Source organism: Notothenia rossii, assembly GCF_949606895.1.
Source record: "Notothenia rossii genome assembly, chromosome: 2".
Classification (NCBI taxonomy): Eukaryota; Metazoa; Chordata; class Actinopteri; order Perciformes; family Nototheniidae; genus Notothenia; species Notothenia rossii.
Genome location: NC_136904.1, coordinates 45187211 through 45200706, shown reverse-complemented (window position 1 = coordinate 45200706; position 13496 = coordinate 45187211). Strand labels below are relative to the sequence as shown.

At 41.2% G+C, this 13496-nt stretch overlaps 1 protein-coding gene across 2 annotated transcripts; it reads left to right on the top strand.

Moving 5' to 3' along the window:
• Window positions 1–4534: 4534 nt before the first annotated feature.
• On the top strand, window positions 4535–11291 carry LOC307030402 (zinc finger MYM-type protein 1-like). Of its 2 annotated transcripts, XM_079666788.1 has the most exons (7): window positions 4980–8379; window positions 8548–8632; window positions 8799–8930; window positions 9017–9126; window positions 9214–9335; window positions 9481–9555; window positions 9851–11291. In XM_079666788.1, exon 1 carries the CDS (start codon window positions 6146–6148, stop codon window positions 7790–7792), a length of 1647 nt encoding a protein of 548 aa, XP_079522914.1. In that variant the 5' UTR covers window positions 4980–6145; the 3' UTR covers window positions 7793–8379; window positions 8548–8632; window positions 8799–8930; window positions 9017–9126; window positions 9214–9335; window positions 9481–9555; window positions 9851–11291. The 2 variants fall into 2 exon arrangements, 1 of the variants encoding a protein (XP_079522914.1); XR_013805652.1 differs by lacking the exons at window positions 4980–8379; window positions 8548–8632 and adding an exon at window positions 4535–4973.
• Window positions 11292–13496: the final 2205 nt, after the last annotated feature.

Genomic DNA, 13496 nt, shown 5'->3' with positions numbered 1-13496 from the left:
AGGGCGGTCCACAATAGATGCGCTAGTAAGAGTGAGTAACGATGTGGAAAAAACATTGAAAATGAAAGAGATAATGGCAATAGTGTACTTTGTCATTGAAAAGGCGTATGACTCTATGTGGAGGGATGGGTTACTGATCAAATTGGGTAGAATGGGTATTGGAGGGAGAATGTACAATTGGGTAAGGGCCTTTTTAACAGACAGGACATTTAGAGTAAAGGTTGGAGCAGATATTTCCAATTATTTTGAAATAGAAAATGGTATTCCCCAAGGGAGTGCAGTCAGTCCAATATTATTTAACATCATGATTAATGATATATTTACATGTTTAGACACATGCATACAATCGGCTCTGTACGCAGATGATGGAGCTATTTGGATGAGGGGAAGAAATGCCCCATACGTAATGGAGAATATAGCTAGAGCGATTACAAAAAGTGGAGAGGTGGTCATATAACTGGGGATTCAAAATGTCAGAAAGCAAGTCATGTTACATGGTATTTACAAACAATCATTAAAAGACATTTACAGATCAATTATGAGGTCCACAATAGACTATGGTTGTATAGTGTATGGAGCAGCAGCAAAAACATCGCTTTTAAAAAAATTGATGGAATACAATATAAAGCATTGCGGCTGTGTATTGGAGCAATAAAGTCATCCCCTATTAATGCAGTACTGATAGAAGCAGGAGAGACACCTCTGGAGATCAGAAGAGAGAAACTTGCTCTGTCATATTGGGTCAGACTACAAGGAAGTGGAGAAGAAAATATTTCAAACAGAATATTACAGGATTGCTGGGAATATGCAAAATTCCAGGGACGTGGGTTTGGCTGGACGAGTAAGGAAAGAACGAGGGCATATGGAGTGGAGAATATCACGTTTGCCAAAACAACCCCATTTAGCAGTGTTCCCCCATGGCTGTTCCCAGAAGCTAAAATAAATATGAGTATTGTAGAAAGGAAAAAAGAGTGGCAAATAAATGAAGTGACGAGAACACCACCGGAAGTCGGACAAAGGGATAACATTGATTGGCTGTTCAGCTAGCGAATCAGTGCATGAGAAGCGTTAACGGAAGTGAAGGAGGTAAACAAATGATTTAACACAAGCGTGAGTCCAAGGGCTACTAGCTCCAGTACCTCCCGTTCGTCCTGCTCCTGTTCGTTCATGTTTCAATGGACGAGAGTGAAAATGGAAAGAAAAACGCTATTTGTTGTTTGTTTATATCACGGAGTCTGTTCTTCTTCTCTGTCTTCCGGTTTTTCCGGTTGTTGCCTCTTTTGAATGATGAATACACACTACTGCCGCCTGCTGGTAAGGAGAGTTATTGCCACTCATGCATGCGCAGTTCATACGTGCTCGGCTCAAATTTGCGGTGTGTTCCAGTGCGCGAAGTCAGCAAATACGCAGGAGAGTCCGGCAATGCAACAGTCGGTGTCAAATTTATACAGATGGCTCTAAGAACAAGGAAGAGCATGTTGGAGTTGGCATATACATCCCAGACTTTAAAATATATTTTTTTAAAAGAGCGTCTGATCAATTATCAGTGTATACAGCAGAAATGCCTGCTGTAATAATAGGATGTCAGTGGGTTGAAGAGGTCAGACCAGATAGGGTGGTTATATTTACAGATTCATTGTCCATATTACAAAGCATACAATCAACAAAAACTACTAGAGAAGACATTCTCATAGAACTGAATCATAGCCTGTTAAGACTGCGGCATAGATCTGCAGTTCTGCTGGGTGCCTGCACATGCGGGGGTGAAAGGGAACGAGTGTGCTGATAGATTAGCAAAAAGTGCACTACAAAAGCAAATAACATTACCAGTTCAACTTGGTAAAGGAGAAGGAAAAGCAGTCATTAAGAAAAAAGGGATGGAGATCTGGCAAAAAAGGTGGGAGAAAGACCAGAAAGGCAAGGACTATCACAAAGTACAAAATAAAATTACAATTAATATTCATAAAGAAAGAAACAGAAGGGAGGAAATCATGATGGCTAGACTCAGAATAAATCACACGGCTTTGAATAGTACGATGTATATCATGGGGAAAAGTGACAGTAACAAGTGTGGGAACTGTGCAGTAAAAGAAGATGTAGAACATATATTGTTACATTGTGACATCTATAAAGCGGAAAGAGAACAATTAAAGGCTAAAGTCTTAGAGGCAGAGAGGGAGTGGAGTGTGTTTGGTGTTTTGGGAACAAAAGGAGAGGGAGTAAAAGCTACCAGAAAGGCATTGTTTAAATTCTTGAGTGAAACTGGGGTAGGAAAAATAATTTAACATTAGGTCTGGAAAGAACATAGATTTGTTTTTTTTGTTTTGTTTTATTTATTTAATGGTTTTATTGATGTATTGATTTATTTTAATTTAATTTTGATTAGAACATAGGTTAAAGAGTTGGAATGATGTGATGATTCATACTCATGTACAGTAGGTGGTGGTATGCACCTTTTAAGTTGTTTGCAATCCGCCAAAAGCAAGAGAAGAAGAAGAAGAAGGTTCTGTGTTTTCTGTTAGTCTTTGTGAGTTCCTTGTGTATCTTGACTGTGTTCACGGAGAAGAGTTCTGTTTTGTTTCCATTTTGACCTTGGAATAAAGGTGTTTTTTCTTTGAAATCTGCGTTTGGGTCCTGCCTTCCTCGCTCAACTCTGACACCGTAGGGTTGAAACTCTTGCTACAGATGTGAATGAAACGCTGTTGCAAGAACTGAAGAAAGCCGATGTCATGTCCATTGCAGTAGATGAGTCCACAGACAAAAGTGATACGCACAATTGTGCATATATGGCAAATGCTTCCGAGAGGAATTGCTTGGCTTACTGCCGTTAGAACAGTGGTTCTCAAACTTTTTCTGTCAGGCCCCCCCTTTGGAGAAAAAGAAAAGTCGGGCCCCCCCCCCAACACAAATAGTCAGGCTCAGTGGCAGCGCCAGAGATTTATTTTGGGGGTGCTGTGGGGTAGCTTGACGTTTCATAGAGGGTGCTCAAACATTTAGGGATTCCCATTAATGTACCGGGCGCTACAGTGGAATTTTCTACTGCAACACTCCCCACGCAAATACACAGTGTGACAGTTACAATGAAGGCTCGATAATCAGCCCACGGCACAGGTGTAAGCAGGGGTCAAGTGCTATTTTTATAGGTGGTGTGTGGACCTCACATAGGGGGGGTCCAGGGGCAAGCTCCCCCGGGAAGATTTTTAAATATTGAAGTTAAAAGCATCAATCAGGTGCACTTTGACAGCAAAATGAAGAGATCTATGGATACATCTCTCAACACCCATATGAAACAGAACTGTAAACAGATTTACTTTTTCTCTATGGATATTTTACAAATCACCCTTTTAAACTTTATTCTTTTTTTACTGTCATATAGTATTTCATACCTGTTTTTAATTTATTCTCTTCTTTTTTTATAACTATAATGATCATATAAACGTGTGCCTCGGAAATAATTGTTTACATTAATGGTGACCAAAACATTTGAGACCCACTGAGATAACACTGAGAGAGTCCTTTAGCTCACTAAGTCTCTCAGTCTGACAGGAGAGGACTCTCCTCCACTTTGTTATTGAAAAAACTCCTTATATCCGTTAGCGTAGCTCGCTAGCACCAGCAGCTAACAACAACGATCTCCGGTACCGGTGCGGTCTCTCTCGCTCGCGCACACACACACACAAAATGGCTCGTTCCACACACACACGCAGAGCCGAGCTTTAAAGAAACACAGAGACCCTGACATAATAGTACTGTATCATATTATTTTCGAATCAATAATTTTTCAAAATATGATTTTTTTTTGTTTTAAATAACCAATTTTCCTCCTCGTCTCTCGCGCCCCCCCTGGCATGCCTCTGCGTCCCCCCTTTTATACACTGCACATCAAGCCTCCAACACCGCTTCTTCCGCAAGCTGCTGTCAGAGATGTCAGCTGAGCACCACGACCTGCTTTTGCACAATGATGTCAGGTGGCTGTCCAAAGGCAAAGTACTGGAGCGTTTCTGTGATCTCAAAGAAGAGATTATAACTTTTCTCCGCAGCAGCAAACAAAATAAGGCAGAAGCAAACTTACAACGCATACTGGTCGACAGCTACAGGGCAGATGTCTGCTTTCTGAGCGACATATTCAAACATCTGAATGACCTAAATGTGGGACTGCAAGGCAGAGACAAAACGGTCATTGATCTTGTGGAGCAGATGCGCGCATTCCAAGTCAAGCTGGACCTTTTCGCGACCGACTTGAGCACGGGTCGGATGCTGCATTTTCCGACGCTCCACAAACACATCACATCCCGGCACAAATCACGGATGTGATGACAGATTTCATTGCGAGTTTGAAAGAGAACTTTGCCGGTCGATTGGATGGACTTGTCAGAGACCCCTTCACTGTTGCAATAGAAGAGGACGTATCCACCAGAGCAAAGGAAGTGGTCCCCTCCATCGACGAGGGGAAATGTATACTGGAACCAGGGGTGGACTGGCCATCTGGCATACCGGGCATCGTCCCGGTGGGCCGTTGACCCAATGTGGGCCGGTCCGCAATGTTTTTTTTTTCTTTTCGTTTTTTTTCGTCTAAATTCCCTCCAATTGGGCCGGCCAATTGGCTACAGAGGGCTAGCAGTGTGTTGCCAGCATCGACACATATTATTGGTCTATTGTTTGTCATTGTCAATCAATCATGAGCTGATAAGCTCAGAGAGCCCTGACAGTGCTGTCAATCACAACACAAACCAGGGTGGGGCGGGACCTCATGGCATGGGTGGGAGTCGCGGGACGGGCTGCCTGCTGCTGAGCTGAAAATGGATAAGCAGAAGAAACGCCCGGGTGGCGCTGAAAAACTGCGACTTAAAAAGCTGAAGTCTCTGGAGGTGGAGGCTGCTAAATATTCTAAATTGACGGACCTATTTGGTGCCGTGGTCACCGCCCCAGCAGGTGCTTCTGCGCCGGGAGACGAGCGAGTGGAGGCATACATCGTAAGTAACGTTAGCCTGGGCTGGCTAGGCTACATTTTTGAGACATGTCCAAAAAAAAAGTAGAAAACGTTTTTACATTGAATGTGATGTGACCTAATTAACTGCATAGTCCTACTTGTGACAACATATTAGCCCAGAGTTGAAGGGCTGTGAATGTTGGTAGTTGTGGTTGATTTAGTTTAAATATGCCGAATTGTGATATTATGGGTTTTTATTGTTCAGATGATTTAGCTAGGCTAGCTAAGAGCTGCTAACGTCAGCGGTTTCTTGTAGCCATAGCAACAGTAAACGTTCACATGGACCAACGAGCTGTAAGTAGAGATGAAGCTGCAGAATCAAGCTGTATTGTAAATACAGATGAGATACTTTGAATTTTAGCAAAAAATATAAGTAAACCTATAGGAAATAATTAGATTAATTTGCAATATTTGCCATTGAATTTATTGTAATCTTTCAATTCATTTATTGTTTACTGAGGTGATAACTATTTCATAATTTGTGTGTAACTTTAATTTCTTTGTAAATGTGTTACTTTTACTGTAGTTTTCAAATGGCTGTGTATAGTGCTGTCTTGAGCATTTTCAGGTATTGTCACAAAGATCTGACTTTTTTGCATTGGAAAACACTAAGTGTCATAATGAAAACATGGCAAAGCCACTAGTGTTGTTACGCTCGCGAACGTTTCGTTCAATATGAAATAATCTTTTATCTTGTACATTATTCTGTAGTTTTGAGTTATTTCCCCATCTAATGATAAATGCTTTCCCTATGTCCAGCCCAAACAGGTTCAGGGCAAGTCCAGCTGGTCAGTTCAGGGAGAGAGCCAGACCAATTCAGGCAGCCCAAAGACTGCACCACCTGAGAGGGAAAAGGCTGTAGAGAGTGAGGAGTATGTCAGCCCAAAGACAGGATCACCTGAGAGGGAAAAGGCTGGAGAGAGTGAGGAGTGTGTCAGCCCAAATACAGGATCACCTGAGAGGGAAACAGCTGTTGAGAGCTATGAGTGTGCCAGTCAAATAACAGATTTGTTTTCACAACCTGATCAGAGAAATCTCCAGTCATTTTTAAATTACCATCCTCAGCAAAAAAGTAACAATCCAGTGGTGCAGAACGTGTTCTGTAGCAGAGACGGCACCATTAGAAGGTGGCTGACATACTGTCCAGAGCGTCACATGCTGTATTGTTTCATCTGCATGGCATTCGGTAAGAGAACTGATAGCAGTCTGTTCATCAGTGGAATGTCAGATTGGAGGCATATACACCAGCGCACAGAGGAGCATGAGAGAAGCAGTGGACACAGAAACTGTGCTGAAGCTTACCTCTTGAAATCCGCCAGTGCTGATATCAGCAGTGTGTTTGGTGGCAGTCAGATGTCGGCGCACAGAGAGCAGGTCAGAAAGAGACGGCAGGTTTTGGAGCGCATCATAGATGTCATCAAGGTTCTTGGGAAGAGGGGGCTTGCATACAGGAGGTCAGAAAATGAGGCAGCATATACTCTGGAAGACCACACAGTTGATCATGGTAATTTCTTGGAACTCATACTTCTACTGGGGAAGTATGATTTCTGTTTAAAAGAGCACCTGGACAGCTGCATTGAGAACAGCAAAAAGTTGCATTTGTCTGGTGGCACGAGAGGCAGAGGCTCCCTTGTAACTTTACTCTCCAAAACCACAGTCAACTCAATGATAGATGCAATTCACCATCTGATTCAAGAAAACATCTCCAGTGATATCAAGAAAGCAGGAATGTTTTCAGTGCAGCTGGACACAACACAGGACATCACCTCTCAGGATCAATGCTCTATAATTATGAGGTATGTTAGTGATGTTGTTCATGAGAGGCTTGTTGCAGTGCTGAAGTGCAGTTCATCCACTGGACAGGCCTTTGTCAACATGCTGTCAGAAGTTCTGGACAAAATGGGCCTCAGCAAGACCATGTGCATTGGAAATGCGACTGATGGGGCATCAAACATGCAAGGCCAATACAAAGGATTCTCCTCACTATTGTCTGCACAATCTCCAAACCAGGTGCATGTATGGTGCTACGCACATGTACTAAATTTGGTGCTTGCAAACACAACCCAGATTGTTATTGAGAGTGGGTCCCTGTTTGCGCTCCTCAATGGCATTGCGGTATTCATCAAAGAGTCATATAAAAGAATGAATGTGTGGGAAGAGTCAGGCCGAAACAAGAGACGTAGACGCCTTGCTCCTATTGGCGAGACACGCTGGTGGGCCAAGCATGAGGCCCTGAAGAAGGTGTTTGGCTTCTTTGGAAAACCGGAAGATGGTCTGTACGTTGATGTGCTGTTGACATTATCAGCTATACAGAAACAGGCAACAGTGAAACCATGTATCCGTGTCATGGCCAGAGGATATGCAGAGTCATTGCTCAAGTATGAGACGATCTTGACGGCTCAAATCTTCCTCCGCATATTTGAACATACCTCTCCATTGTCTAAATACCTTCAGACGGCAGGATTGGACATCCTCTCTGCTCACAGAATGGTGGCATCGACACAGGATATGCTGAAAAGCTTGGGAAGAGATTTTGAATCTGTAAAAAAAGCAGCAGACACATTTGTCAACTGGACAAACACAGAAATCCAAGAGAGAGATGACACGGACATTGAAGTGGAGGCAACACTGCCACAAAAGAGGAGGAGGATGAAGAAAGTCTTGCCTGGAGAGATGGCTCAGGATGAGACCCTGGATGATGCAGAAAAATCCTATGAGGTGAATGTGCATAACCGGATCATGGACACAGCAATTGAAGCCATTCATAGGTGCTTTTTAAACACACGGCAATCTATATGCTGACTTGGCATGTCTGGATCCCAGAAACTTCCCTCAGCTCTGCACCAGTGCTCTTCCCCAGTCTGCCCTTCAAGACTTAAGCAAGTGCTTGCAAGGATTCGACAGCAGGGCAACCAAGGAAAATATGCAGGCCGAGTTGAAAAGCTTTGCACTCCAGTGGAACAGGCTGAAGGCATCCCCATTGGCAGAGTACAAAGCAAGAACAGTAGAAGATGGATCAGGTGGTGAGGAGGACAACACAAAAGAGGTTGAGATAACTCCCATAAGCTGTTGCTCCTGCAAAGAATGCCCTCTGTGCTGCTACCAGATACTTCGCCGTTTCAACATGCTAACAGATGCATACCCTGTCCTAGGCCTTGCTTATAAATACCTGCTTACATTATCCCTCACACAGGTGGCTTGTGAGCGCACATTTTCAATTTTGAAGTTTATTAAAAACAGACTCAGAAGCACTCTCTCATCTGATAAATTGGAGGCATTTATGTTGATGGCCACAGAGAAAGACATCCTCATGTCCTTGGACTCTGACTCTGTGATAGACAGACTTGCAGAGAAGAGTGAGCTGCTTAAAAAGCTGCTCCACTGATAAGGCGAGAAATATTTAATATTATTGTTATTATCACACATCACACATTATGGATGTAGTAATTCATTATTTGTCATTTTAATGATGCTTTTCAGAAGTTGTATGGTGCTTATGTGTTGATCCTTAATGGTGTGATCATGTACACTAAATTATCAATTATTCTCCATTACAGGTTGTTCTGATATATTTGAGGAGTCGTTCTCCCTCTGTTCTATATGTGGACTTGTTCTCTCATTTGGGACCATTGTTAGAATTTGGTAAGTTTATCATGTATTTTTTAATGTTGTATAAATTCATACTTCATAATTTAAAAAAGGTTTTGAAAGAAACGCACATCCCAAAAGTTTTCAACTCTAGGTGCAGGACAGAGGAAAACATTTTATTTATTTTTCAGACTTAATAATGTATCCAATTTCCTCTCAGGTTGACCACTTGACATGTGAGAGCTTGAGGAGTTGTTCCCCCTCCGTCCATGTTCGAGGACTTGCTCTCTCTCTGCCTCCACTCTCTACCTTCACTGCACCAAAGTTTGGCTGTTGAGTCTCCTCTAGTATGGTGAGTTTATCATTTTTTATGTTTTATGAAATCATACTTAATTTGTGATGATTAGAGACTTAATAATGTATCCGATTCCCTCTCAGGTTGACCACTTGACATGTGAGAGCTTGAGGAGTTGTTCCCCCTCCGTCCATTTTCAAGGATTCGCTCCCTTACCACTTCACCACTTTTTGAGAAGTCTATGATTTGTTGAGTATGTCATGTGTCTTATAATGTTATATGAATTCATACTTGATTTGTGATGATGAGAGACTTAATAATGTTTCCATGTCTCTTTTAGGTGGACCACCCTATATATGAGAGCCTAAGGAGTTGTTTTCCCTCTGTCCCCTTTTGAGGACCTGCTTTGTCTCCTCCATCATTCACTGGGCCACTATTAGGTTCCTGAGCTTATTTCATGTGGTGAGAGGAATGCAATATGTGTATGTTTAAAGGTTATGTTTAAAGGTTTATGTGAAGAAACATACTATATGTGTGATAAAATGACAATTGGTAATTCATAAATGTCTCTTTATATTCTCTGCTACCATTATCTCCTGTCAAACAGGTTTTCCTGACCTGCTAGAAGTTCTTCTATGATGCTTGAGTCATCCATCATATCTGAGAGCTTCATCTTGACTTTGTGAGTTTATTATGCAACTTGTTTTGTCTCAGATTGAAACAAAAGGTTTGATTATGATTATTTCCTGGCTGAAGATTTTCATATTGATGGTTTTAATTTCAAACATCTGCATATCTTTTAAGTTCAATTAACAGTTATGCAGGTAGGCCTTAGGGCTCTTTTGAGACTTAAGTCATCCTTCATGACAGATACATTTGTTGACTAAGTGTCACTACGTCACAAAAAGGCTACATGGCTACATATATTTGTCAGTACACAGATACTGAGTACAAGTTCTGTTTGCTGTTTCTTTCAGGTCACGAATTTGGTGAGGAGTGGAGCTGGCTGGCTGCGGACGAGGAAGTATAGAGCAATACATACTTGTGCACATACACGTATATGAGAATGCATATCTATTCAGACCTGTAACCCATGTCTTAGACTTTTCACACAGCTACAGTATATATATATATTTTTTTTTCCAATTCTCTATTTATGGTTTCATAATGAGTGAGTGAGTGAGTGAGTTTCAGCTCTAATGCTGCTACTGTCTGTAATATGTTTCTATTTAGATTATTTGTCAGGATATATTTTTGTTATTATTGTCCGAGGCTGGTTTTAACTAATACTGGGCTTACACCAAAAGATTTTCACAGTCACAGACTAAAAACTGAAAGGGTAGCATAAGGGTTCTTCCCGTTAGTCTCGTCCCACCCCTAGTCATGACATAACTTCTGTTGTGATTTGACACTATAATGAATAAAGATTGATTGATATAGCTGTCAATTTTAGTCCTTGAGTTCATAGTTAAGTGCTTTATTTGTTAACTGCTATCAAGGAATATGACTCTCCTTTGTAGTATGCATGAGAGAAGATGCCGCAAGTTTAGTGGACTTCTATGTAGTGTCCGCTGAAAATGTAGTGGGCTGGTCTGGACAGAAAATGCCAGGGCTGAATTTTTGTCCCAGTCCACCCCTGACTGGAACTTGTTGACATGCAGTCATCCGTAACCATGGCACAAGAGCAGCGCACTAACGGGCCAGCGAAGTTTTGGAGTGACGTCAACAGACAGCAGTTCCCCAACATTCAGAAAGTAGCGATCTGTGTGCTCTGTATGTCTGCTCCTTGACTGACAGCACTCTTCACCAATGTCTTAGGATTGCATTGACATCCTATGAGCCAAAAATCCCTGCCCTTGTTAAAAAGAAAACATTTTCCCTTCTCCCATTGAGAAAGTCAGCGATGACAAATCACAAATGAGGTGATAGTAAGCACCTAGTTTACTATAGTAGACGTGTAGTGTAGTATTCATTCATATAGTTACCCGTATCCCTTGTTATGGGTTTGTGCACTGAAGGGTTTGACAGTTCTTTTTGTATTCATTTAAATCCAATTTGTAATGTGTCTGGGTCAAATGTGACCAAAACTTATGAATTTTTGTTATTACTTGAAAAGTGAAAAAATAGTATTGCTACAGTACTACCTCTTTGTGTTACATTGGAGCTCTTTAACTGTTTGTTAATGCACTTTTTGATGTGCATGTATCATATGTATCCAATTTTATTTTGTATGTATGAACACATTTATGCAGACTGCTATTATTGTATTCGGTTAAATGCACGTTGTGATGTGCCTGGTTCAAAAAAAGAACCTGAATATTTTACTTCTAAAGCGAACAAATGTGATGCTACAACTGTGCACTTTTTGTTTTGTATGCACTTTGAGAATCCTCAGATTCTATTAAATTATTGCTAATTTGTTGCGTTTTTATGCACTTTTTGAAGTTCCTTTGTTAGATTAAGGATGATTAAAAATGGCATGTTTTTCATCGCAGTAATATATGTTGGTTTAAAATGTGTCATTACCCGCTTTTTACAGGCCGCCGAATGTCTGGCCCAGCTGAATTTAGTAATTATCAAATCTGGCCCAACTGAATTTGTAATTGAATAGCTGCACTAGATAGTAAATTAGAATGCTTCTCAACCATAAACCTTGAACAACTGAATTCAATGATTGTTTCTTCTAAACCATCAACGTGTATCTTAGACCCGATTCCAACTAAGCTGTTAAAGGAAGTTTTTCTATTAATTAGCACTTCCTTATTAAATATTATGAATATGTCTTTATTATCAGGCTATGTTCCACAATCATTTAAAGTAGCAGTGATAGTAGTGATAAAACCTCTTCTTATAAAGCACAACCTCGATCCAGAGGCAACCGACCTATTTCTAATCTACCGTTCCTCTCAAAAATTATTGAGAAAGCAGTCGCAAAACAGTTGTGTGATTACTTAAAACACAATGATTTATTTGAAGATTTTCAGTCTGGCTTTAGAACACATCGTAGCAAAGAGACGGCACTTGTTAAAGTCACAAATGACCTTCTAATAGCCTCAGACAAAGAACTTGTCTCTATTATTGTCTTGCTCGATCTCAGTGCTGCATTTGATACTATCGACCATGATATCCTATTGCAAAGACTAGAGCACTTAGTTGGCATAAAGGGAACTGCTTCAGGCTGGTTTAGGTCCCATCTATCTGAACGCTCTCAGTTTGTGTGTGTCAACGATGAATCATCCATGCAAACCAAAGTTAGTCATGGAGTGCCACAGGGCTCAGTGCTTGGACTTATTTTGTTCACATTATATATGCTTACGTTAGGCAATATTATAAGGAAATAGAGAATGCAATTACTGAAGAAATTGCTAGTGGGAAAGCTTTATGCTGAAAAGCTGACGCTGAATTGCTATGCTGAAATGTAATGTGTAAGAAGAAAGTGAATCATTTAGATTGAAATTATACATGAACACTGGGGGCTTGAATGTGTGTGTGATAAGAGAAGAAAATAAAGTAAAAAGGGTTGGAAAATCAGCAGAATATTTGAACTGCAAACTATTAAACTAACTTGATGGCGAATGATCTGTCGCCATGGCAACGGTATTTCATCACACCTTATAATACGCTTAGATATGTTGATGGCTGCATCGTTACCAAACCTGTTTAGTTTTGGGCTGTTTGGAGCATTTTCACTGAAGTTATGAGAAAACCGTGTTTCATGGCGAGCATTGTGTTGCCATGGCAACGGCATTTGAAGAAATCTCAAAAGTGTCCTGTTGATTTCTTCACGGCTGGACTGTTAGGATACATGTGAAGTTTTAGCACTTTTTGACCATTTTCATATAGAAGTTATAGCAATATCGTGTTTTAATGCAAGGGATGCGTTGCCATGGCAACAGCTTTTGAGGAAAACTCACTAATGGCACGTAGACATGTTGAGGGCTGGAGCATTAAATGTCATCTGAAGTCTGGTGGTGTTTTGACCATTTTCATATCAGCTACGACAACATTGTGTTTTTTGGCGAGGGATGCGTTTCCATGGAAACAGCCTATGGTGAGATTTCAGATTTGGCGTAGAGCTGTTGAGGCATGGACCGGTGATGTACAAGCAAAGTTTGGGGACAATCGGACTCTCCATTGGAGTTACAGCGACATCGTGTTTCATGGCAAGGGATGCGTTTCCATGGAAACAGCATATGATGACACCCCATAATTGACATAGAGCTGTTGAGAACCGGACCATTAACCATTATCTGAAGTCTGGTGCTGTTTTAGACCATTTGCATAGGTATCACGACAACATCGTGTTTTATGGCGAGGGATAAATGGTGAGATCTCAGATTTGGCGTAGAGCTGTTGAGGCATGGACCGGTGATATACAAACGAAGTTTGGGGGACGACCGGACCGTGACCATTGGAGTTACAGCGACATCGTGTTTTATGGCGAGGGATGCATTTCCATGGAAACGGCATATGATGACACCCCATAATTGACGTAGAGCTGTTGAGGGCAGGAGCATTAACCATTATCTGAAGTCTGCTGATCTGAACATGTCAGTTGGAGTTATGAAATCATCCTGTTCCATGACACAGGTGTTTATATTTGAGCTAACGATGTGTCCAGAG

What these genes read in the sequence shown, in the direction of transcription:
- LOC307030402 (XM_079666788.1), top strand. Translation starts at nt 6,146, where the DNA reads ATGCTGTATTGTTTCATCTGCATGGCATTCGGTAAGAGAACTGATAGC.